This window comes from Pollicipes pollicipes, unplaced genomic scaffold (genome assembly GCF_011947565.3).
Source record: "Pollicipes pollicipes isolate AB1234 unplaced genomic scaffold, Ppol_2.1 Scaffold_6686;HRSCAF=7923_pilon_pilon_pilon, whole genome shotgun sequence".
In the NCBI taxonomy this organism is placed as follows: Eukaryota; Metazoa; Arthropoda; class Thecostraca; order Pollicipedomorpha; family Pollicipedidae; genus Pollicipes; species Pollicipes pollicipes.
In genome coordinates this window covers 45,158,595-45,176,579 of record NW_023596921.1, presented here as the reverse complement: position 1 = coordinate 45,176,579, position 17,985 = coordinate 45,158,595, and the positions used below count along the sequence as shown (strand labels likewise).

At 52.2% G+C, this 17,985-nt stretch overlaps 1 protein-coding gene across 1 annotated transcript; it reads left to right on the top strand.

The window, feature by feature from the left end:
- Window positions 1-117: 117 nt before the first annotated feature.
- LOC119107729 (uncharacterized protein KIAA0930 homolog) lies at window positions 118-15,357 on the top strand. The gene is made up of 11 exons (XM_037231270.1): window positions 118-253; window positions 1,099-1,217; window positions 1,966-2,129; window positions 2,428-2,607; window positions 3,360-3,461; window positions 3,821-3,961; window positions 4,695-4,833; window positions 6,027-6,139; window positions 6,583-6,739; window positions 10,474-10,623; window positions 11,525-15,357. The coding sequence occupies exons 2-11, from the start codon at window positions 1,106-1,108 to the stop codon at window positions 11,569-11,571; spliced, it is 1,305 nt and encodes a 434-aa protein (XP_037087165.1). The 5' UTR covers window positions 118-253; window positions 1,099-1,105; the 3' UTR covers window positions 11,572-15,357.
- The last annotated feature ends 2,628 nt before the right edge of the window (window positions 15,358-17,985 follow it).

The window sequence follows — 17,985 nt, the reverse complement described above, 5'->3', positions numbered from 1 at the left end:
CATGCACAGTTTTTTTTCATTGCTAGATATGGTAGCATAGATAATCTTCTGCTAGGGCACGGCATATAGGATGCAAAAAAGACGAATGTTGAAGAGCACCGATTCTTTGGTAGTGAGCTCGTGATGAGTGGGCGGATGGTTTTATGGGTTATATTTATTTGGATACATTCCTTAATGGTCCGCGCTAAGGCTGTGCAAGGCACCATCAGGTTGAAGTAGTTTGTCATATAGGACATCGCCACAGGCAGTACAGGTCAGTCACGATAGGTCTGGAAATATACCTGTTTTTCGTCATTGTAATATATCAGATGAGTAGGTGAGCAGGCTTTTCTTGATGGATGTTGGGCAGCTGGTAGGTAGGCTGACACCATTGTACTGACCTTCAGAACTAGAACCTGAATGATTTGTATGGTTTGTTAGGCTTTTTTCATGAGTAAGACCTTGGTGTCATCGCAATATTATGTCTATTTAATGAAGGTTTATTGACACCACTGTGATCCAATCCGGCATATGTTTGCAATTGTATGTGCTCGGGACTTGGTTGTGTCTCATGTATTTTTTGTTAGGCAAAATATATTGATCATCTATAAAACTCACATTCAACAAGTTCCCAAGCTGTAATCACCCAGGCCAGGCCCACCAGATGTAAAAATGCAAATGTTATTAGCTGCATCATCCATCATCACATGCATTATAATTGTGCAAGTGAAGATTGACACAATATGTACCCTTATATCTATGTATCATTTATGTGCTGTTCACTTTATGTCTTGCTAAGCTTTATGCTCCTCATGAGATAACAGTCGATTCTTTCCAGAAATAATCCATCCCAGTTTTAAATAGCATGGGGTTGCTGATTATAAACATTCCTACATGTCTCAGCTGTGTTGAGACCATGTGACCAGACATGATGTGTACATACCCCTGGGCAACAAATTCACCTCCTTCTAAAAAAGCTTGTGAATCAGTATTGCAGTTTTTCCACATCCAGTGAAGTCCTAGGCATGGTGTCACAACCTATGTGACAGAGAAAAGACTTAACAAATGAGTTGTATTTGTTGGCTGGTCATCATTTAGCATGCATCAAACTGTCCACAGAGTAGCCATGGCCTGCACAACAAAAATGCTGCAGAAGAGGACAATTACGCCCCTGGAGCAGCTTATTGAGGAAATCAACTTCCAGAGAGCTAAAGAAATGAGACAGATTCTGAAGGATGGTGAGGGCATTTCCTGGTAATACCGATGACCTAATAGATGATTATTCCCATATTATGTTGTTTCATGGCTTGGACATAATCAATAAGTTTGCCATCTGCTGCAGCTTCTTGCTGATGACCTTCCTATTGTTTTATTTGTTAAGACGATGGTTAAGTGGTTGTAGGAAGGATGGATGCAGGTAAGCAAATGGAAGCATTGGTCATTACTGCATTTGCATAGATAGCCATCTATGCAAATGGTATCTGCTACCCACTTAGATCTGCTTATTGTGTTTGTTCAACTATTTTACTTGCTCTTTTCTGTAGGAACCATATTGTGTAATCAGGAGGAATACCACTCCCATGCTGATTTGAGTCATTGGTTATTGATGACTTGGCATCACCGGGTCAGTTATCTAGTTTGGATCCTAGAATGTGGACATTTTCCCCAACCCACCAACCTACAGCAATGATTTATGCACTGTCTGCTATGATATAAACATGCCCTAGAACTGGGAGCTGCAGTGAAGCTTACTTTTCAAGAAAAGGAACAAGGTAGTGGCTGGCATCATACTCTACCCATGTTTTATTTTTCCCCCTAACTTTAACCCAACTAACTCAAGCGGAGGCCGTAAAGCCATTTTCCCCCTTGGTTGGTCATGCTGCAAAGGAAATTAGGAGAAGAACTGATAGACTGCAGTACTGATGTTATCATCTGAAGCACTACCTGTGTAGAAGACCCAAGTGACAGAAGTCTTGTGCTCTGCAGATAGTGGATTTGTGATGCTCCATGGCACTGCATACTGGACAGACCTGTTTGTGCGCCATTTTCTGTTTGAGCACGGACGCAGCGCTCAGGAGTCCGACGACCTGCTGTTCTTCATTCGAAAACGACATCTGAAGGAGGCCAGGAAGTTCATACCCAGATATGAGGTTGGTGACATGCATGCTGCGATGCTCTTACTGTATCTTCATTGAGTCATACACAACATGCTCACCTATTGGCCACATCTATGGCTGCCAAAAGCATTTCGAGTGCCTCATCTGTCCCTGCCAGCCATGTAAAGCAGAGCAGGAGGAACTGTGGACCATTGAGTCAATGAATTTGTACACTGTCATCCCTACCTGCTATTGCTGTTAAGGCCACGAGGACTTTGGAGCTACCTAGTGTCGGGTGCTTTGTGGTCTCATGCTAGGAGAAAGTGTTCAGAGCGCTGACGTCTGCTCTCAGACGGTGGTGGAGGTATTCCGGAGGGACAGTAAGAAGCTGCCAATTGGTGACCCGGAGATAGACTGGGAGGAGACGATCTATATCAACATGATCATCCACCACTTTGACTACTACCTGACACTGGCCGTGTGCACCCGCACAAGTCCGAAGGAGCTGCAGGTCCTCAAGCGACACACGGAGGTATCTGTCATCCTGGCTCATTCCTTCATTGGCGATGTACTTGCCTCAGGCTGCTAACGATGACGTGAAAAGTGCCTACTTCACACACGAGAAATTGTACTTTACGGCATGGGAACTGCTGCGACGCACTTGCCTGTGACGCCATGGTTTCAACCTGTGAAACGGCTTTTGACAATGTGGAACAAGCCCAAAGAACCAACATACACAGCTGTGTGGCAGACAGTACCAATATTGGCAGGCTGTGTGTCAAGTGGCAAGTGTCCGTATTTTGACTGGGCGTCTGTACCCTGTGTGTCTGCGTATGTGTGACAGTTTATGTGTGGTCAGGCTAGGTGGTGGGCGTCCGTGTCAGTGTGTGGGGCGCGGCTATGATCCTGGGCCCGCTTGCGCTCGCGCCGCTGGAGACTCCTCCAGCACGTGCTATGGTCATGTAGTGGTGCGGGTTGAACGGTGTCGCCGATCTGGAGATCGGTTACTTGTGTGGGTGTCGCGGCTAAACGCCCTTCCGGCTTTGATTTGGTCTTACAGCTGTGCATTACAGACGCCTCTATGCAAAACTCGTTAGTCAGAGTGGTGGTCGTCGACCACGAACAGAAACATCGATCTGGCTATTCATGTCGCTACACCCTGCTCCGTTTTCCGCGTCCGGGCACGGGAAAATGCGACGCCCGGCGATGGGGTTGGTACTGTTTGGGCGGTGCAGTGTCTGCTGGCTCTAACTGTGGCTCGATGCGCGCTCCGCCTGCCGACAGCGGGTGTGGGCGTCGCCGAGTCGCCGCCAGATGGGTGGTAAGGGCACCTCCGAGGACATCACCTACCCGGACGTCTGCTTCATGCTCGACAATTTCGACGAGGTGGGCGGCGGCCTAGCGCAGCGGGCTGTGGATTAACTGCTGCCAGACCACACAGCTGCCCGCTGTACCGAGTGGGCGTAGGGCTGGAGCCGTGCTTCTCACTGGCCTGCGTCTCTCATGGTGCGCACGCGGACGTGAGAGCGATGTTCATTCCCTGGTGACGATTGGCTGTCATCAGGAGAACCCGACCCAGAGTAGAGTACTCACTGGAGAAGGCGTAACCTAGGATACTAAGGTAAGTAGAGAAGGATGTATGATACGACGCGAGTAAAGCACCAGAGCATGATGCTGACTGTATGGCACCACAGCTGGCTGCCCCGGGCCGGGCGGCCAGCTGACCTGTCCGCCACCGCCGTCAGATCTTCACGGACATGCTGGTGCGCGACGGGGAGATGGTGTCGGTGGAGCTGGTGGCCCGCGATCGGGACGGTGCTCTGCGCGGCGTCACCTTCCTCGGCTCCGTCCGCTACGACGCCCTGAAGAAGGTGTACGACGCCAGGGTGAGCCTCAGCACGCTGCGGGGACACGACCGAGCGTGGCGCGGCGCCCTCAGAGGGAGCGCCGCCCCGGAACCGCCGGTTAGACGCACTCAAGGGGATTGAGGTGGGGTGGGGTGACAGTTTGTGACTTCGTGTCTGACGAGACCACAGGCTCAGAACGTCGCCGGTGTGGACTGCGCTATGTTGTTTCAGACGTCCGTTCGAACTTGTTCGAAGGAGGTAATGCTGTTGTAAGTGTTTACCATTGTCTGTCAGATGGAAGTACTCTTCATGCGTAGTCTGCTGGTGTGTACACCCACAGACCGTTTATCTCACAAAGCTCTTGCAGCTGGTTTCCTTACCTGAGAGGGCCGTCTTGGGTGGTCTGAACGCAAGCCTCATGCCGTGTCCTGGTTGCGAGGCCTGGCTTGAACACGGCGTATGGTCTGGTTTGTAACCTTAAGGACACACATCCGCGCAGGCTTGTGCTAACCACAGACCAGTCGGAGCCACATCCGGATGGCGGTGCCTCTACGCCACGTGCTGCCGCACACTGGCAGGAGCCCAGCTTGGAGGCGCGTGTATCGCGCGGCCGGTGGTACCGTTCTCCGGGCGGACTGGCAGTACCAGTAGAGCGGGCGCCGGCGCCTGTCCGAGACGCGCCGCACCAGCTGCCGACGGCCGCCCCGACCCCAGCGGCACCAGGCGGCCGGCCGAGTAACGCCCCTCCCCCTTCTTCCCTCCGATCCGCCAGGCCAGCATCAGCAACAAGGTGGCGCAGCGGATGACGTTCGGCCTCTTCTCGTCACCGACGGCGCCGCGTATGGAGTTTGTGCGCGTGCGCGGCCCGCTGGGCAAGGGTCACGCCGAACTGGCCGTCACCAAGCCGCCAGGTGGGGCCGGCTGCCGCCGCCGCGCCGCCCGGCGCCGCCAGTCGGGGCCGGCTGCCACCGCCAGTTCTGTCTGCCGCGCTACACACAGTGGGGGCCGTGCTAACAGTGCTCAAACGCTGATGAAAGGCGCGGTTCGTGACGTTTCAACTTCATGTCCTTATTGAATAACAAACATATCAGTGGTGTTCGCCATCCGAGGGTACACGTATCCAGAAAGAGATCGGCTTCCTTTGGTGCAAATCACCCATTACATGCTCTCAGTGGGAGGCGGAAAAACGCTGTTACATGCCAAAGCCTCTTATTCAAGGCGATTAAGAAAACCCAAATTAGTCTGGAACGATTTCCGCCGAGTTACAATTTTTTTCTTCTCGACTGTTGTATGGTATCCCCGCGTGATAACTGTCCAGTTCCTACTCGCGGTGAACGACTGTATGCAGCCCACGCTCGCCGTCCGTGTGCCCTGTCGTGACAACGCGGCAGCTGGTGACGGGTCGATGTTTTCCCCTCAAAATACGATCACCGGCTTAATGTTTTGTCGCACCATGACACGAGCTCTGATGCACCTGACTCAAGCGTGGTGGCTTAGCGCGCAGTTCACTCATGAGCTGAATACGTGATAAATGCGTGACACAGTATCGGGTGCAAAATCACCGCCATCGTCGTACAACGTCGCATATCCAAATATAATCGTCGTCTGATGGCGAGCTCCGTATGACCCCCCTACTGGGACCAGTCTGGTGTCCGCGTCTGGGGTCTGTCTCTCGTGTTCAGAGACCGGTCTGGTGTCCCTGCCTGACGACTGTCTCCCGTTTCCAGAGGCCGGTCTGGTGTGCCTGTCTGACAGGTATCTCCCGTGTCCAGAGGCCGGCCTATTGTGCCCGTCTGACGACTGTCTCCCGTTTCCAGAGGCCGGCCTGGTGTCCCTGCCTGACGACTGTCTCCTGTTTCCAGAGGCCGGTCTGGTGTCCCTGCCTGACGACTGTCTTCCGTTTTCAGAGGTATATCGTGTCCAGAGGCCGGCCTGGTGTGCCTGTCTGACAGGTATCTCCCGTGTCCAGAGGCCGGCCTGGTGTGCCTGTCTGACAGGTATCTCTCGTGTCCAGAGGCCGGTCTAGTGTCTCTGCCTGACGACTGTCTCCCGTGTCCAGAGGCCGGCCCGGTGTGCATGTCTGACAGATGTCTCCCGTGTCCAGGAGCCGACTGCGAGACGCCCACTTCGGAGCCGGGCTTTACGCTGACCGATCAGGCCTGGGACTCGGACGTGGACGACAGTGACGACGAGTACATGTTCCAGCGACGGCACCAGGTCAGTGACCCGCCCCGCCCCGCCCCGCCCCAGACCCCAGACCCCAGCGGTCAGTGCCGCCACGCGACCTGCACTGGTCAGCAAGTGGTGGCACCTGTGCTGTGCTCACTCATGTCACCCGGCCAGGTTTCTTCTTGTTCGACTAGGTCTTGTTTTGACCTGGGTGGCAGAGTTCTGCTACTCGGATAAACCGACGTCTCGAATGTCAACTCGTTAAATGCATTTGGTTTCAAAAGCCTGTAAGTGCAGATGTGTTTGATGTTGCGGGCCACGGCTCCTGCAATCGTTTCCGCACGGTTGCGTGACTGCGCTTGTGGCATTTTGCTGCTTTGTCTTTTTTTCGTTTAGTCGAGGATGTGAGGCGTCGCCGAATTACAAATCAGATGTGTTCATATATATTGTTTGTGGTATCTTTAGTGACTGGACGCCCTGTTTCGTTGCAGCGCCGCCTCAGCGATCCCAGCGCCAACTTTAACACTTTCATGTACTCAAACTTCCGCACAAAGCCGAGAGATGTTGGTAAAGCCAGGTCGGAGAGCGAAGGACTCAATGCATACCAAGATCAAATCAATGAAATCGAAGCAGGAGACGTGAGAGATGGTAAGTTTGTATATATCTTGTATTTGTTTTGCGTTCATCCAAAATCCACGGCTTAGTAATTGTTTATTTGCACATGCGTATCGGTATAAATACGCTACATTAGACATACCGTTATAATGGATTACAGCGCCCATTCATCACTAATTGGGGCCCGACTGTGCCTATGTGATCATCGTAGTGAATTGGTGATCACTGTAGTAGCATGTTAGCATTCACCCTGGGCAGCATCGACCTAGGTGACCGGGTCCGTGCGTCCCTGACCCCTCTGCATGCGTGTAGCGATGACCGCCTCCGCGTGCGCGGCTGCCTGACCCGCTGTCCGTATCTGGCGTATCTCACGTTTCGGCATGCGGTGCCAGCGTGCCGGCCGGGCCGGCCGCCCGCTGCAGAGGAGCCGGCGGCGGGCGCCGGCGCCGGCGGCCGGCTGGCACTGTTCTGTCGCGCCCTGTGCGGCCGGGCCCAGGCCAGGCGGCCGGCGGAGCGCCCAGCGACCCGCCCGGCGGCCGGCGCCGCTCCCCCGGCTGCCGGCAGGAGCTGGTCGCCCGGGGTCGTGGCTGCGTGCGGCTGCGCCATCACCCGACGCGGCACCACTGTTCACTACCGGTGTCGCGCGCAGGGCCGACGACGAGGCGCGCGAGGTGGGACGGCCTGGGGACACTGGAGGCGTGAATGGGGGCAGCGTGGGGGCATGGCTTGGGACAGGTTAGGGGCGTGGCCCGGGGCAGCGTGGGGTGTGGCTCTGGACAGCATGGGAGCGTGGTTTGGGACAGCGTAGGTCGTGACTGGGGACAGCTTGGGGGCATGGCTGGGGACAACGTGGGGCGTGGCTAGGGACAACGTGGGAACATGGCTTGGGACAGCGTGGGGCATGACTGGAGAAAGCGTGGGCGTGTATGGGGACAGCGTGGGGGCGTGGTTTGGGACAACGTAGGGCCTGACTGGGGACAGTATGGGGACGTGGCTGGAAACACCGGGAGGTAAACTGGGTATGGGGGTAAATGAGGCTTGCATGGTCTGGTCTGGTCGTGGCGCTTGATTGAGGCCATGATAGTCGGGTCTGGATATGGGGATTGATGAAGGACAAGATGGTCTGATCTGGAAATGGGGCTCGACAGGGAACAACGGAACATGGTCCTGGTATAAATCAGGCCTGAAACCTAGTGGGAAATGCCCAGAAGCCTGTAAAGATAAGCGATCAATGCTGTAAACGGGACACCCGAAGGCCTGGGTAGAACAAAGGTTTGGGGTTTCCATGAAGGCCAATTAAGTAGACTGTCCAGCTTGAGTACGGGGTGCTCCCAGCAAGGGCGGAGACCTATGCCGCCACTTCCAGGGTCTTGCCTTCATCCACCTTTTTCACTGGTTCTCACCCAGTTTTCTTTCCTTTGTGATAGAATTATTGTCGTCGTGATGATTGTTGCTTGTGATTGATGGTGTGGTGATGTTCAAATGATGATGACGATGATAATGATAATGAAATTGGACCGCAATACAGCCATTATGGGTTGAAACAGATAATGTAAAAAGGGCTCAATCGTTCTGAATTATCGGTATGGCTAGACGAAGCATGTTACAAACTGACGAGTGACATTTAGTCGTATAGCCCTTGCATGAAAGGGCTCCCCCAAGAATAAATAGTGTTACAGTAGTTTTTTTGCTGCAGAGAGCGGGCATCACCTCACTGCCAGCTGTCTTCTAAAGAGTTTTATTTATATTAGAAATTTCCGTGTTCGTTAGATGTGCATCCTGAACAACCAAAAATGGGTCGAAGCATGAAATAGGGTGACAGCTGAGAAATACCCTTGGCCCCGACTGGGGGAGAGCATGAAATTGGGAGCGTTGGAGCGCCTGCGTCTACTCATGGTTTTCGCAAGTCATAACCGGACTAATACATCGGCCAAGGAGCGTCTCAGAAAGTGTGGATGCTTTAAACCAGTTTTGGAGCCGACCCTTTCCCTGCGTCAGCGCAGGGTTAATGGTCAGGCATTCCCGGACAGTGGGATGCCATACCATCCATGTCCCTTTCCCTTTTACCACATCTATGGGCCAATAAGCCGTTCTCAACAGCCGATGAGCACGGATTCATATGACTGACGAGAACAGCCGTGAAAACGACCTTTTGAAGTGGAGCTGAAACAAATATTGCTCGTTTGAAATTGAAACTAGCCGATCGCAGGGCGCATTCAGAGCTGACCTCGCCTACTCCAGCCGGCTTTTGTCGCTCCAGTCTGCTGAAGCACGTCCATATCACGTCCGGCGGACTTCAGCTTCGTCTGCGCGTTCGTTGTATTTTTTGGGGGGGTGGGGTGGGGGTGGGGTGTAGAGTCAGGGTGGGGGGTAGACCTGTGCTCAGGTGTCAGTTGTACGGCCGCGGCGAGCCATGTGACCGCCTCAGGATAGAGTCATGGTACTCTACCGACGGTCAAGTGACAGGAATTTGAAGGCCATGCACGCATAATAAATTTACGCCCTTTGTGTTTCGGCCCGGATTATTTTTGGCCAATTTCTGAGCAATGAAGTGAACATCAAACATTAGCGGTAAATCCTTGTACAAATGCATGGCATATGCATATATAAATACTTCCGGCTCTGCCCACGGCAGGAGGGATTGCCTGTACTGGTGCTTCCACTGATCTGGATGGGATTAGTTGGCTAGGTGCCAGGTGGCACGCCTTGGATAATGCTACGGCTCGCGGACAGCAATTGCTGCATGGCCGCAATGACTCGTTCGCTGCGATGTTCGTGATGCAAGCGTTCTAACAAAGCACTTCCCTCACTTAAATTGGCATCGCCAGAGTCATCGGGTTTTGTTGCGGCACGGCGTTATGGGAGGGAGCCTGTGCCCCTCGGCAAGAGCGCGTCACTTTATGTTCGGGTAACCCCGGACGCGCGATTGTATAAGTCGAGCGATAAGTGGTGTTTAAACTCGGCTGCTATCGACATTCCTGTTGTGGATTATGGGGAGTGAGTGCCCTCGTGTCTGCTCACTATGGAGGCGGCCCTCAGCACCTCCACGCCGGCCCTCAGCCTTCCCTCCCCGCACTCGGGCCGTCAGCCCCAGCCCACCGCCCCTCAGTCCCAGCCGCGTCGTCCGCACCGAGCCTTAGCGCCCGCGTAGCGGTGCTCGGCAGGTGACAGCAGAGCGGAGCTGCCCCGATCAAGGTCACAAAACAGTCGCCACGCGCCCAATCATCAGACCGTGGCGAAACTGAGCACGCAGCGATGGGATCGGAGCCCCCCCCCCCCCCCCCCCTCCTCCCCCGTCCCTGACTGCGACCCGGCTAGGCGAGCGAATGACACGATAGTGGCCTTCATCGGACGTTACAGGGACACCGCGACTGAGCTGACGTCACGGACTGAGCTGACGTCACTGATTGAGCTGATATGGTGCTGTGTCGCCAGAGCTGGTTCACTGGCTAAGCTGACGTCACTGGCTGGGCTGACGTCACTGGCTGAGCCGACGTCTCTGACTGAGCTGATGTGGCGCTATGCTTCCAGAACTGACCTGACAGATATGATGTAACACTGCCGCGCTGGGGCTGGCATGGCGGGGCATATGAGACCTTGTGTCTCTGCAGCTACGTGAGCGAACTGATGTGCTCCCGAGGTACTTGAACTGGCGTATCAGACCCGGTATGTCCCCGTGGCACCAGAGCTGGCGCACTAGACCCGACGCATTCCCGTGGCACGGGAGCTGACGTGATCAAGCTGATGTGCGCTTTTTGCTGCACCAGAGCTGGACGACGGCGCGTACAACCCCATCTGGACCATGAGGGGCTTCTCGCAGACGTTCCACTTCTGGAAGGAGAGCCGACGCGCCTCCAGCCTGCCGCTGCGAGCCTACCTGACCTACGTCATGCTCCCCTGGCACGCCATCATCAATGGTGGGTTGTCTAGTACCAATCAGCAATCCCCAGTAGTCTACTAAGAGCAGCCAGTGGTAAGTTGTCCACTACCCATCATCACTGGTTGGTTGTGCATGTTTCGCTATCAGTGGTAAGAAGTGCCCTCATCAGAAACCAGTCCATCGCCCGATCACCTCTGGTAAGCGGTGGTTCGTGCTCGACCAGCACGCGGCCAGTTGGTCGTCGTGGCTAGTTTATGGGTGGTTCAACACCCGTTATCGTTTGCGAGTGGCGTCATGAATACTACATGCGTCAGAATGGTGTGCACGCGTGCACAGCTACCGATGTATGAGTAGTACAGCTTTTGCCGGAGAAATGACAAGGACAGTGAAAAAGTTCGCCGTCCTCGGGATTCGAACCCAGATCTTGAAGTGTGGGCAGTGCGCCACCGACCACGCCATTAATGTGCTCATTGCGTTACCTCGATTTCGAAGGCCAAGTTAAAGCGAGTCTTCCAGCTTTGATACTTCTGCGGGTGTCCAAACAGCGTGTGCTGTGCGAATGAACAACTACGGTACGCACACATGTTTTCAAAACACCGACCACGCTGTGCGAACCAACAGTAACAGCAAGTACACACATGTTTATTCAACACACCGCGTGCGCTGCGCGAAGCACCAGTAACAACATGTGCAGATGTGTCTTTAACTTGCGCTCTGTTGGGGCCCTGCATGATCTCTCACCGTCGATGCATCCAAACCCCAAATCGCCATCATGATCACGTGCTCTGCTCGAATCTTACCACAGGAAACGTGCGTCGCTGGCTACAACTGACGGTGCCAGACAGTCAACGGTTGAATATCGTTCAACAGTTGAACGAGCCCACGGCTGACGCAGCAGGGCTCGTGCAACGCATAGTAACAGAGGTTTTCTTTTCCAGATCTGATAGTCAAGGAGAACCGAGAAGACCCAATTTTAACTTTCTAACTGGTGTGTATCGTGTTCACAGTAGACATGGCCATGCGATTTGCTAACATGGCAGTGCGTTTTCCAACAGCGGCTCGCAATTCGTGTACGTGCTGCATCGGTGTAAGCTGCTTTGTGATATGAGTGGAAGTGCTACCCAAAATAATGTCGGTCCAGCGTTGACATTTTCGAGCTTTTGCTGTGTGCTGCGATGTTATTGTTGATGGTTAAGTATAATTGGGCAACGGAAGTTGTTGTGGATATCGGGTGAAACAACTGTTCAGGGAACCAACTAAACTGCCTTCTTCTGGAACTTTTTAAAGCCGTGCTGTAGACAGATTCGCTCCATCTGAGTAGACGTGACTAATTTTGAACGCTCTTCGCCACCAAACATTTCAGTCATATTTGCATTGCATTCCGTTTTGAACTACATGATGTAATGCCAAAACGAGGAAACGAAGCAAGCCTGATGTCACATCTTCAACTGATAACACACATCACGCACATCAGCTGTTATGTCACACACATCAGCTGATGATTTTGTAGCCTACACGCCTGCTTAATGTACTAAATCGCGACTTGCGACAAGTTTGGTGCTTGTCAATGTGTGTTATCTGCAATATTGCTCACTACTGATGTTCCGACGCTGTTGTGAAGAGGAGCGGGCAGGTCAAAACATACGGGCTCTTCCTATCAACTACGACGGTCAAAAAACCGAAAGCAGGTCATGTTGCGGACTACTTTTATCAGAAGAATTGTGCAGAGCGAAAAATGTTTTTGGAGCTCAATACATAGAAAGTGTGGAACACTTCGTTCGTTAGTAGCATATGTTTCAGCGTTTTCTGCTGGCGTGTGTTGTTCGCGGGCCTTTTATGGTGGTAGTACTTCCATAAGTGGAAAATCCTATGGGGGCAGATGCTTCCACTTTTTCCATAGTTATTGTTAATTATGCCTACGGTGAAGACCAATCACAAAAGTGTTTGTTGGTTCTTCGGGATTTTGTGGGGATGGAAAAGCCACTGATCGGAACAGTTTTTGTATTCGTTTTATGGATGGCAAAATTGGAAAGATTCCGATGGGTCATTCTCTTTAATTTGACAATGTGTCGCCATGTGGCGGATGTCACATGAAAATCAAAGGCACTGCCGGGCCAAATTGTGTCATACGCATCCCCACCTGCGAGAAAACGCGTTCCGGCCCCAGCATATGGGTAACAGATCGGTCTTACAAAAATTAAAGCTTGTCCACGGCAATCAGCCAATCACATTTCTCGACGATTATAGCCGCGTGCTGAGATGCTTGTCGGCCTTGCCTGTGCGAGCGACGGCGCTGTGCCAGCGCAGGTGGTAGGCGTGGTGCTGGCGCTGGCGCTGGCGGCCGCCCGGGAGGGTGCCGAGCGGCGTCGGCGCCCCGAGACCGGTGCCAACTGACAGGCCACTCAGCTCGGCCCGCCGTCAACAGCCAGCCGCTGCCGTCTAGCCGTCGGTAAACACGGCGCTATTGAGCGCCTCCGGTCACGCAGCGCGCTCGAAGCCATTTTCCAGTTTGCTTGTTTTTCACTTACGGAGACATACGCCGTTGTGTCGTGTCACGGTCAGGCGGCAACTGTGTCTGACATGGCCCAGCGCTTCTGACGTTCCTGGGCACGGGACTCACTGTAATAGGCTAGAGGGCCCTTGACATGGCGTGCAGTGAGGAACAAGTTGGCCGTTATATTTCTGGGAGCCCGCAATTCTTGCTGGTCAATAAGTGACTGGTGTGCTGGCAACCCACCGGGCTGACCGGTACAACTGAGATCTTTGTGATCAGATTTGACCTTTTGAGGGTCATTCGACCTGGCCATAATGTTTCGTATCTTACAGCTTTGGAAGACCATTTTAAAGTCATTTCCTCATTGGCGTGGCTTGTTTAGTTCGTGATATAACCAGACGAACCGATGCAACAATAGACTTCACTCGCTGGAACTGACGGTGACATATCACGAGTCAGATCTGTTGATGGCCACTAGTGTCCATCTGGTAGAGCTTTCCGACTGCCACTCAACGTCAACTCTACATATTATCGTTGCGCGCTTAGTTCTGGAGATAACGGGTGATCATGCAGGGCTTATAAATTCAAAGTCCTTCTGCTGAGTTAACGACCTCCATTGTACCATGATAATCGTTGTTTAGCGCTACAATGTCGTCTAACTAGTAGTTACTGGTATGCTGAAAGTCGTTAGCTTGGCGTAAGAACTTTGAACTCATGATGTCGAAAAACCAGGAACTAAGGCCTTTCTATTATAAGCTAACGCGGTGCTAATTTGACACTCATTGGGTTATGACCGGATTTTGCCAGGGAAAGGTCCCGTTCAGCTGACGCAGTTAAGCGAGTACTTTCAATTACCGTGGTCCCCTTGTATCTAGCTTGCTTACCTTTCAAGATGTTATGGGGCTGTTTAAAGCCCCCGCAAGAGGGCAAAGGTGAAAAGCCCTCGTAGGGCGAGGGGTTGCACGCGCCCGGGTGGTCGGCTGAATTCGATGCAGTAGGGTGGGGCTAGGGTATGGGTAACTTTTTACACCCGATGTATCAAAAAGTAAGAGCTAGGGAGACCAAATTCGGAGGATTGGTGGTGCTATGACAACGCATTAGTGTGAATTCGTTCATCTGTAGTTTGTGACCTCCGGTTAAATGATGTCTTAGGTCAAACTCAATATTGGTCCTCCAAAAACCTTCCGGAGCATTTTGATATGTGAATATAAAATTAGCTCCTAAGCAACAGGACGATAGCGGTTATTTTAGGTCAGTGAACTCCCATGACCTTAAGGTCGAGATGAGAGACTTGTTGACGTCCTTGTGACAGAAATTCTAAATGACAGCACAATTCTGCCTCCTGTGGCGGATTCTGTCTAGTCAAATCTAGTCAAATCTAGAATCCGGTCAAAAAGCCTTGTAGAGGTCTTGAAAAGTATGCCTTGTTTTTTGCACCACAGTGTCGGCTAATTATTTGTCTGTAGCTACGCAAAGCTTGGCGTCGCTACGTTATATCGTTCGGAAAGTATTCTAGAAAAACGTTGGGGGCCAAATCGACACCCCCACCCGAGCGCGTAGAGTAGTGTGGCGAGGGCGTTCAAAACTAGGCCAGTTTACCAAAATCAAACCACACCAGGTCATTACATGTTATCACATCTAGTCTATGGTACCACACCTGCTCCAATGAGCAGAGGGCGGCCGTTCCCGGCGTGGCGGAGAGCGGAGCACGGCCACCCCGCCTCTCCGGCCTCCTGCCGAGCCGTGCTGCCAGCCGTGCCCGTACCTGTCTGTCTATTTGTGCGCGAGCGCGCGCGTGTATGTGTGCGTGAAGCTGCGGAAAGATGCGCTTGCGCGTTGCTGCCGGAGCTTGTTGTGGTGTTGCTGCCTGCGTCAAAGCCGTTGTGGCGCGCTGCTGTCAGAAGCGCGCTTGCGCCTCAGCCTGTACTCTCAGGTCAGCGTCCACGCGCGTTCTCTGCCCCTGCAATGGACGCGTCGCTGGTGGCCTCGCTGCGGCTGTCGTAGCTCTTTTTGGTCGGAAGCGGCCCCACTAGCCCGCTGTGTTATTCAAGTCAACGGTGATGTCGCCAGCTGCCGTGACGTTTGCCGGGCCCAAGCCATTGTCACCAAAGCATACTAAGCTTTTCAAAAACGTTTCTAGGTGTTTCTATCAATTGTCCCTGAAACCAAGCATTTCAGACCCGCATTTATGTGATTATGTGATATGGAATGCACCTTGTTCTGGTATCTAGTCCTGTATGTTCAAGTGCTGATTTTCAATAAAGACAAACGAGTATAGACTCTGGTCAGCGAAAAATCAACCGTATACCAACCTGTGTCGCATTATGTCTTCACGGTCCCTCCCATGGACCTATCTACACAGCAGCGCAAACGCCGACACATTGGTGGGATTCGCTGTCGATTAGGAAGCGGAGATCTACTAACTATTCGCATGATCTTTGCGTGGTGCGAAATATTCGCTCTTAACCCAATATTTTTCGTGCGTGCCATTTTGCACTCGTGTGTTGTGACTGGAGCTCGGAAAACGACGCGCGGAACGTAGCCATGAATTGCGACAAGGTTTGATTGGTCCGTGGCGGGCCCACGGGGACGGAGGTCGCGTAAAGGAAAAGGCATATGTATCGAGTTTCTAGGCGCAACAACCCGATTTTCGAAGGAGCTTCGTAATGGCAAAACTGTGTAGTGTACGTCTGGTCAGGTGCGTGTGGTAAATCATGGGGATCCAAACAAATCCGGATACGGGATGATGTGAAGCCTTCAGGTGAGAGAAGGACAGGGGAGCAACAGAGCCTCGCTGACTGCCGCCACAGCTCCCAACACGCGCCCAGGATGGTGGAGGGGGGGGGGGGAGTTTGTTTTGTTGTTTTTGTTTTGTTTTTTATTGGTTATTATTATTTTTTTTTTCATTTTTTTTTTTTCTTTTTTTTTTTTTTTTTTTTTTTTTTTTTTTTTTTTTCTTTTGTTGTTTTTTTGTTCTATCTTATCTTTCTCTCCTCCCTCCTCGTGTGGGGTCAATTGGACCCCTCTGAGATCTCAGAATCTAAGGGAACTGTAGACACCAAATTCACGGGGCGTGTTGGCCTGTACGTGAACTCACTTGGGTCGAAGTTTGGGGTTTCTAGGTTACGACCTTCGGGCCAGAGGCCAGATAAGGTCAAACAAGATCAAATTCCAGGTTGGCGCCCAAAGTACGGTAGAAGCTAGACACGTGCTTTAAGCAAAAGGTCACATGCTCATTTAAGGTCAGTGACTTTGTTTGGCCTTCAAAGGTCATAAAATCAAAATCACAGAAGACTGCTTTGAGTTTTGCATTTGAATAAGCGACAATGAATACGCTATACAATATGTTCCTAAACCAAAATGCTGACCTGAGTCATTTTAGGTAAGTAACACGTTCTGACCTTAAAGAATCCCCGGAGGATATAAAATTCGCTTTCTGTTCCCAATAAATTCGAAAAGAGCGCTAGAAATTACCACCTACGGCAACACCTACAGTCATAAAGCAGGCTGGTTTTGATCTTGGTCTGACCTCAATACCTGACCATACGTCAATGAGATTTGTTCATTCAATTGTTGTGTTGCCTCAGAAAGTATCTCAGAGGTGTATGGTTTCGTCTAATACTTCCTTGTTGCGTTAGACTGAACGATCCTCTAGAAATTGACCGCGGAATCAATGGTCTGACTTTGACCTGCCGCAGGTCAGTGACCTTACGAGGTACATTTAAATGTAACCGCCAAATGATTCGCTTTTCAATTGTCTACATCTGTGCAAAATTTGGCGCGGCTTCGCCTTGCCGTTCAGAAACCATCTCGGAAAAATCTTCGGGGGTGAGCCAAATTGACCCCCACCCGAGCGACTGCTAACGCTCCACTTCTATGTCAGGCATTCTACCAGTGCACTATGGGCCAGATTGCACTCAAAAGCGGGATTGATTCAGTGAGTGAAGATAACTTGTTAAAAACATGTGTTCCGGACCAGTTTCCCATGTGAGATCCGAATTTGCACTTGATTGACTCGTCGCCCCGTTTTCTTGCACGTCTGTCATGTAACTTTGACAGGTTGGCGGAGACAGATGCGCAGGGATATTTAAATATATTGGTTAGTGCACAACTCTTCATTCAGTCTGCAGCCATCTCTGCACCTCGTAAGTGTTATTCCTATGACTTTCGAGTTTTGATTTAATCCCACTTTTGAAGCAATCTAACCCATAGTGCAGTGTGGCGTAAGCGCGGCAGCAGTTGACGCGGAAAGATCGAGCTGAAAGCCAACGGTCTTGTTTCGCGGGGAGTTCTTATCAAAAGCCTGCATGTAAGCGTTTCCAAAAGCTTATAAATGCAGCCGGCTTACACATGGTTTGTTCACTTTCCTGCAATACGCGTAGCGGACGCGGCTGCGCCGCCCCCGCAGACTGGCAGCCGGTCTGTCACCGGTCTCCGTCAGCCGCCGGCCGCTTGCCGATGCCCCTACAGTCGTCTACCACCGCACTTGCCAGCGAGTGGCGTCGTGCGTGGGTTCCACAACGGGCCGGCGGGCAGAGCGACGGCACGAGCTTCCGGGAGCAGGCGGAACTGTGCGGAAGCCACACGTGACGCCGCAGACGGCTGACCTACCTTCGGCGGGTGTCGCAGGACAATGCTGACGGACCGGGTTTTATCGCACAGATGACGAGTGACGGACAAAACCGAACGGCGTTTGATAAGAGGTTTAAGCCGCTTGAAGGACCGAATGATGGCGAGCCAACAAGACAAGACGATAAACTTAAAGCAACGGTTCGCTCAACGGCGTGGACTTGCACTTGAAAGCAGGGGCGGATCCATAGGGAGGGGGTACGGGGCCATGCTTCCTCTTGAGCTCCGAAGAGGTCATAGGCTCCTGTGGGGCTCATAGATATCCGAACAAACGCA